Source organism: Pinus tabuliformis, chromosome 2_2, assembly GCF_031772625.1.
Source record: "Pinus tabuliformis cultivar Carrire ecotype Pingquan chromosome 2_2, CPIR1, whole genome shotgun sequence".
In the NCBI taxonomy this organism is placed as follows: domain Eukaryota; kingdom Viridiplantae; phylum Streptophyta; class Pinopsida; order Pinales; family Pinaceae; genus Pinus; species Pinus tabuliformis.
This window is the reverse complement of record NC_142300.1, coordinates 1290092139-1290100008: the sequence shown is the minus strand read 5'-3', so window position 1 is coordinate 1290100008 and position 7870 is coordinate 1290092139. Positions and strand designations below refer to the sequence as shown.

At 30.0% G+C, this 7870-nt stretch overlaps 1 protein-coding gene across 1 annotated transcript; it reads left to right on the top strand.

Moving 5' to 3' along the window:
• Nucleotides 1–6252: 6252 nt before the first annotated feature.
• On the top strand, nt 6253–7225 carry LOC149198199 (uncharacterized). Its single transcript, XM_089404089.1, has one exon. The coding sequence runs from the start codon at nt 6379–6381 to the stop codon at nt 6994–6996; it is 618 nt and encodes a 205-aa protein (XP_089260215.1). The 5' UTR covers nt 6253–6378; the 3' UTR covers nt 6997–7225.
• The last annotated feature ends 645 nt before the right edge of the window (nt 7226–7870 follow it).

Sequence of the window (7870 nt, the reverse complement as noted above, 5' to 3'; positions counted from 1 at the left end):
AAATGATTATGAGAATTCATGATATTTAAGATGTATCAAATATTTGAAGATTTTCATTTGATTGTGAAGTAGTTTCTGATCAAGTCCTAAATCAATTGAGTTTTACGTGGTTATGTGCTATATTGAGGAATATCTATATTGATCCAAACATGGGGTTTAATTCATCTATAGACCACCTTTATAGGGTCCCAGATTCACTTTTGCTGCTTATATTCAACAAATTTGGTGATATTAAGGCCTTGGGACGATGTTGTGTAGTTTCAAAGAGGTTCTCTAATATAGTCCCCCAAGTGCAGATTGTGGTAGTTAAGGTGGAATATGTTATATCTAGTGAAGAAACCAACCTTAACAATAGTAGTAAAAACAGGGGGATATGGAGCTATTTGATGATAATCATGATGGGTACTAGGTAGCATTGTTAGGCCATGGAAGACATTGCAACATGTTTTGGGCCCGAAGAAATCCATGGTTGTAGAGGTTTCCCATCATTCTCCTAGTGAAGTTTTAAAGAATTTCAAGGAACTGTAGAATATAAGGATTGAATTGCCTGGTGGGTAACTCGGAATTGTTCAATCAACACACCCTTTGATCTTTCAAAACTTTCACCAGAAATGGGAAGACTATTGGTGTCTTACTATGATCTCGGCTACATGAGTAGACTCCCCTTATCCGTGAGTCTTGGCTCTTGCTAAATCATAAGATTTGGTATATCTAGCTTGCAGGTTGCTGGAAATACTCTTGGTGTTATAATGGAAGCCACGGGGGTTGATCTGGGGTCTCCCTTAGATTATTCCAAACAGTTACCGATTCACCATGTGTTAAAATAAATAAATTTGAAGATAATTTATTGTTGTCAATTGAAATTCTTTATTTTTTATGCTTTTCATTATGGAAGAGTGACCTGAATGTACACCCTTCTAAATGAACACTCCTTAAGGTATAGCCTCATGCAATCATAGACTTATCCATAACGTGGATCCTCCATCATACATGATTTAGTGTATAATATATGACATTGCTTCAACTCATCTACATTCCGCCTTTTCCTATTTGAACAAAATTTCTTATTCTCGGAGATGATTTTCAATGTGCATCTACAAGACAAGATAGTTGAGCAATTATTTATAATAATTTTCAAACATGATGTTTAGATAGTTTTCATGAACATGTACATCTACAGTACAATATAGTTGAGCAATTGTTATACATAGTTGAGAAATTGTTTATAATATTTTTCAAACATGATGCTTAGATAGGTTTATCCATAGACGTGATTAATTAAAAACAGTTTGATCCATAGTTATGATTAATTAAAAATATTCATTGTTGTGTTTTTTTAAAATGAAAAAACAATTATGTTATTTAAATTACAAATCAATTATTTGACTATGTATTATAAAGACCTTACCTTATCTTAATTTAATCCGTTTAAAAAACTTCTAATTTTTTAAAGGAAAATAGTGTTATTGTGTTTTTCTAATGGGAGTGTAATTGTTTGACTTTATAATATAAAGATGTGAAATTGTTTAATTTTACAATAAATTTTATTTCGCTGTTAAAATTTGATAATATTAGAAGTTATGAAATAAAATTTGATAATATTATAAGTTATAATTTTGTTGATGGAACGAAGAGACAATATCTCATTGGAGTTATGAGACATGTACATGGGGATTGTATCTGTGATTGAGAAGTTCATCATCCTACTTTCATGACGTTTACAAGTCATTTCAAATGCTCATGATGTTAGAAAAAATTTGGTCACACCTAGAAGTCTATACCTTTTGGTGGAATAGGGAGTAGCTTGAAGGAGTCTTATTGGTGCAAGCATGGTTTTCAAAGACAAAACATTTGAAGAATGTCTAGTCGTGTCAATGTTTGTTTTATTTCAATGGTGTAAGCCTTGAGATATTTTCAAATTTATGGCTTAAATATGCAATAATATCAAGTTAAGTAATGATATCAAACTGTTAGGCATTTTTATTGTTGGATGATGATTGAGATAATCACTCAATCACTTCCTCTCGAATAAAAGAAACAAAAAATATTATATTAAGTGAACTAGAGCTAATACTGAATATTTCTTCAAGTTCTTTTCATTCATTCTTCTCTATTAATCGTTTGTATATCTAGCCTTTCATCCAATTTCAATATGAATCTTGCGAGAGTTTGTTCTTTTTATAGCACTATAAGATTTCTTCTTCAAATTTGATAGAATAGATAAATCATTTTGATATTTTAGCTTATTGTTTTTTATTTTCTTATAGTATATTATCTATCTCTTATTCTCATTTTCTTCTTCATATCATTTTTTCAATTTAAATTTTGTTATGATAATACTTTTAATGGTATAATAATTATTTTAAAGAAGATCTCTTCATTTATCTAAATTTAATGTTTAAGTAAAAAACTAATATTTTTAATTGACATTTTGGGTTGTCTTGAAGCAATGCCAAGAATCCTCTCATTATTCATGTTAATAGCTTGTGCTTGTAAAATTAGCACTTGAAAATAACCTCATTTTCTATGGATAAAATCTCAACTGCTAAACTTCAAAAACTTACTGAAAGAAATCCTTTATGCATTTTCCCACATTATGTGAATGGTGCCTAGGGTAAATGTCATCATCATATAACATGTTCTCACCATGAGGCACTCATGTGGATTTGGCCTCATGACCTTGTTGGGCATGACAACTTTGACATGGCAAGTCAAATAACATGAATTAAACCATGAGGTTATCTATCTATCTATCTATTTATATATCTATAAAGGAGTGTTTGAATTAATAAGGAAAATAATGAGATATTGTTACATAGTGTCAATAAATTCCATTTCCATATCGAACTATAAGTATAGAGAATCAGAATCATAACTTTTTAAAAATAATGAAAGCTAAAAATATTGTAGTTATTCTACCTTAAAATTTGCAAGTTTAGCTTCTTATAAAAACAATATAAAGGGAAAAGAACAAAATAGAAAGTAACTCAAAACTTACATCATTTTGATGTAATGACTAACGTCTCTCCATTGTTAGTGTCAACTTCCACCTAATATCTGATATATACCCCAAGGCTAGTAAAGTATTTTAGAAGTGCTTCCAATGGAGGTAGCTTCACATGATTTTGCAAGATGAGTAAGCAAGGCCCAAACAATAGTTTAAAGACATACATTTTATTAATTGATATGCCTCCTAAGAAGGTGAGGGTATTGTTATAGTTCATTCCAATTCATGAAGAAATAGATTGTATTTAACAACTTCAACTAAAGGAGGTCCTTAGTTATATTGGTCTCACCATGAATTGAGATCTTCGGGTCTCTTTTTTCTCAATTATCATTGTTATGGTGTCCTTCCTCATTGTCAATTCTATTCAATAATTGTTTACACAGTGAGGAACCTCCCTCGCGTCTCTAACATTTGTTTGGGAACAACACTTCAATGAAAACAATGAAACATCTAAACCAAGGGGAAACATAATCCAATGATCAAAATCTACACAAAATGCCCCAAGTCCTAAGGAAGGGAACAATCCATAGAGCTTAGGAAAGGGATGGAGTGACGAAATAGGGAAGATGTTGAATTGAATACCCATATTAATTAAGATGTCCTCCAAAAAACCAAAAAGAGAAGAAAAGGTCTAAAGAAACTATATTTTCAAGGCATCAAGTGGAAGTATAGCTCAATATGGATGATTGTCTAGTTATTTTGGAAGTTGTGGATCTAGGGAAGAATCCCTCATTAGTTGTAAAGAATTTCATGTGGATTGCAATCTATTAATGAGGTTATGATATAGAATGTGAAATGTTGTTCAGTAATTGACTTTGAGATATCCATGATTCAGGAGTTCAAGAAGGTGGAATCTAAGAACTCATGAATTCAATTTGGGAGATACCCCTTTACAAAGGTTGCAAGAAAGTTCGGTGGAGTTCAATCTCAAAGATTTCAAAATGATTAGAGATGTTGATGAAAACTTTACCAGACAAAGATCAAGACAAATATTCGTCAACGAATGGTGTTGGAGATATTATCTCCCACTTCTCTTATGCTTAATATTTGTTGTCCCTCATCATATGTATTGGTTAGTGTAATCTCTAATTGACTTGTTTGTTTGTGTTATTTAGGAGATTATTATTTATCTGTATTTAAGAGAATTTGTCCAACTAAAATACCTCCTAGATCAATTTGTGGTTGATATATTCTCTCAACTAAATAGATTGTGGGCCTAAGATAGTCAATCTATCCTAAAACCGAGCTTGACTTATCAATATTGTGATTGTGATGATATTAATATATGTAGAGTAGTTTGTCTGTGCAATATTTTCTCCTCTCCACATTTTTATCTAATCATAATTGATTTTCAATAGGTAATTTGATATTTTTTTTACAAGTTTTCCTAAAATTTTAAAGTATATTTTTAAAATAATGAGAATACGTATCATAACTTAGTTGTTTTTAATAGTATGGATAATTAATAGCTATTATCTTTAAAAAAATAAAAATAGAAGTATATAGTTTATGGGTGGTCTTTTTAGAATCTTCATAGAAATTAGTCATTAAATTCATTTTGAATACTTAGTTTAATACAATCTTTATAAGTTTTTGTAAAGTTTTAGGAAAATATTTTTTAAAATAGTGGGAATACTTATTATACCTTAGTTGTCCATTAATATTAGGGATAATTATTGTTGTTGTTATTCATAAATATAAGATAATTCATCATAGTTATTGAAAGAAAATTATGTTATCTTAAATAAATCAGCCTAGATCCATTTTAGCTCGACCTACCACACACACACATAAATTTGATTTCTCTTCGGAGTTAAGATAGATATAGGCTGGTTTAATTATTATTTTTTGTGGATAATTATAATTATTAATTTTTCAATTTTATTTAAGTTTTTTTTATTGCGTAAGAGGCTCTCTCCAACCCTACTTAACCTTTAAAATAAACTTAACCCTACATGTTAACATTTTTAGTGGATTAAAATAAAATAAAAAATGATAAAAAAATAACATTAAAATAAAAATAACTTCACCCATGGTATGAGAACCCAAGATATTGACTCATGGTGTTCATGTGGAATACATCTTATTTAAAGGTTGAAATTAAATTGTCCACGAGACTCATCAAATCTCTTGAGATGCAAACCTCTTTTAGAGTGAAAAAAGATGTTGAGATGGATCTAGGATGAGTCAAAATACGGTAATGGGTTGGAGAGAGCCTAGAGGGCAATGGGCTCTCGATGTAATTATAGTGATGCTTAAGGGTAAGCTTTCATTTTTACTAGTTGTTTCTTCATCTTGGACAATTAACTTATTTCAAGTTACTCTTAGTCCAAAACAACCACATATAGGGCCACTAGCATTTTATAAATTAAACAACTTAAATTCAAGTTTTTAAAAATCTCTATTGAATTTTGGTTAAAATTAATTAAAAAAAGAAAAAAACATTTAATTAAACTATTTTCTCATATATATATATATGAAAAAATAGATAACATTTAAAAATATATATAATAAATTCAAATTGAAAATTGAATTTAAAAAATTATGTAAGATATTGAAAATGTATTTAGCTTTTTCTCGTTTAAATAAAAATAAAAAATATATTTTTATTAATTATTATTATTATAAGTATATAAATATATAGTTAAAGAAATAAGATAAAATTTGTTATTTAAAAAATAATCATTTTAATTTAGGATATAAAATTAAGATTGGATATGATTAAAAGATATATAATTTCATTACAAAAAAAATTTAATAATTTTTTGAGAAAATTAAAAATTTATCTATTTATGTATCATTAACAAATTATTTTATATAATATTTACTTTCCAATAACAATAATGAATCCACATACATTTAAAAAAACCTTATCAACCATCAGTAATTTAATTTAAATATGTTTTTAAGTGATATAATATTCTAATAACAATAATAAATTAACACTGTTTAAAAAAAGACGTGAAGTATGATTCCATACAAAATTTGCAGATTTAAATAATTACTTAAATAACATTTTTAAGTTTTATTTCAAATCTAATTATAACATACCATATTTTTATTTTTTAATTAACAAATTTTAAATAAAAACAATCCTATTTTTATTAAACCAAGAAATTCAGTAAAGTAACTTTCTCAACTTGCAACATCATACGCTACCAGTGGACAACGCGGCGTACCATTCGAATCCAGCCAAGCATATACCTGACCGTGGATGGAGGCTCTTTCTTGGTTTCCTACCTCCTCATCCCTCCACACAATTCCTTAACCGCCCCATCGCTACAGACAAACAGAGAAGTAAAATATCTCTCCATACACTTACTTTACATTCAAATCGCCTCAGATAGATTAACAGACCACCAAAATTCAGGATGGGCGCTTACATTTCTTGCGCTTCCAAGACTCTGCCTTCCAGGACTGGGAAAGTCATCCACTGGAATGGCAGCGTTCAGCACCTTCCGAGGCGGATAAAGGCGGCAGAGCTAATGCTGGACAATCCTCAGCACTTTGTATGCCACGCCAACGGCTTGCAGATCCGGCGACGGATTAATCCTCTCACGGCAGATGAAGAACTGGAATTGGGGCATTTCTATTTTCTTCTGCCCATGTCCAAGCTGCATTCCGTACTCTCTGGGACAGACATGGCCGCCCTGGGATTGAAGGCCAATTCCGCCATGAAAGTTACAGAAAGACGAAGCTCTAGAGCCAGAGTACTCCCCCTCTTTGGTGAGCTCATCCGTCCCCTTTCGCCAGAAATGAAGAGTGATGTATTGTTATTGGAGGAGGGGAAACAAAGTGATAGGGCGCAGGAGGAGCAGCTTCCGGTGCCGAAGCTGAATTTAGAAGACGATCCAGAACTGTTAACGGCGCTTGCGCAGCTGAGATTGAACGCAGGCAAATGCTGGAAGCCAAAGTTGGAGACCATTAAGGAGTTCCGGCCAACACTCCGGGATCTTTTGCAGTCGAATATTGAGCAGCAGAATTATTGAACACATTGAATCTGATCATATTCCAGAACATGGATCAATCCTTTATATTGATCCCTGAACACACACACACATTCCTCTGCGTCTGTTGGAATTGTGGATTGTGTACCAACACAACTTTTACCCGTGTCAACAGATTTGAGGATGTGCCAAAGATGTGAAGAGGCTATTGAATTACAGACCGTCTCTTCTCTTCATGTACAGAAAACTTGTATTTATGTGGGGTATTTGGGGTCAAACATTCTTTGATTCTTAAATTATAATTATAATTATATTTTATTATTATAAATATATATTGGGGATGGTTGTTTCTCGTTGCAATGGTTATGCTCATCTTATGTGATGATTAAAGTATATTTAAAATTCACAAATGAAAAAACAGTCATAATCTTACAAATGATTAAATCGATTTTATATTTAATTTTTTCCCATTATTTTGATTTTTTAATTCATTAATGTTTAAGATTTTAGAATATTTAATAATATGTTATTCAATGATTTTTAAAATTTCCAAATATGATTTTTATTGGATGGTATTTTAAAATACGGATAATGAAATTATAATTAATTTTGCAGAAATATAATTATTTAGATTTTTTTTAATTTTTGTTTTTTATGTTAAAAAATATTAAGAAAATATCACTATAATTTCTAATCATTTAGAAAAGTATTTATTGTGACAAATAATTTGTAATTTAATCTAAATATATATTTGGTATTTTAAAGAGAGTGCTTTTCATTTTAATTTTATTAGAGTCATAAAGATAATAGAATTTTTTTGCTTTAAATATTAGAAGAATTATCCAATAACATGTTTCATTTTTTGTGAGAGTTCTTTTCTATTAGTAATGTTGATTTTCTTCTTTATTCTATAAAA

Excerpts from the sequence above, each read along its gene's own strand:
- LOC149198199 (XM_089404089.1), top strand. The coding sequence starts at position 6,379 with ATGGGCGCTTACATTTCTTGCGCTTCCAAGACTCTGCCTTCCAGGACT.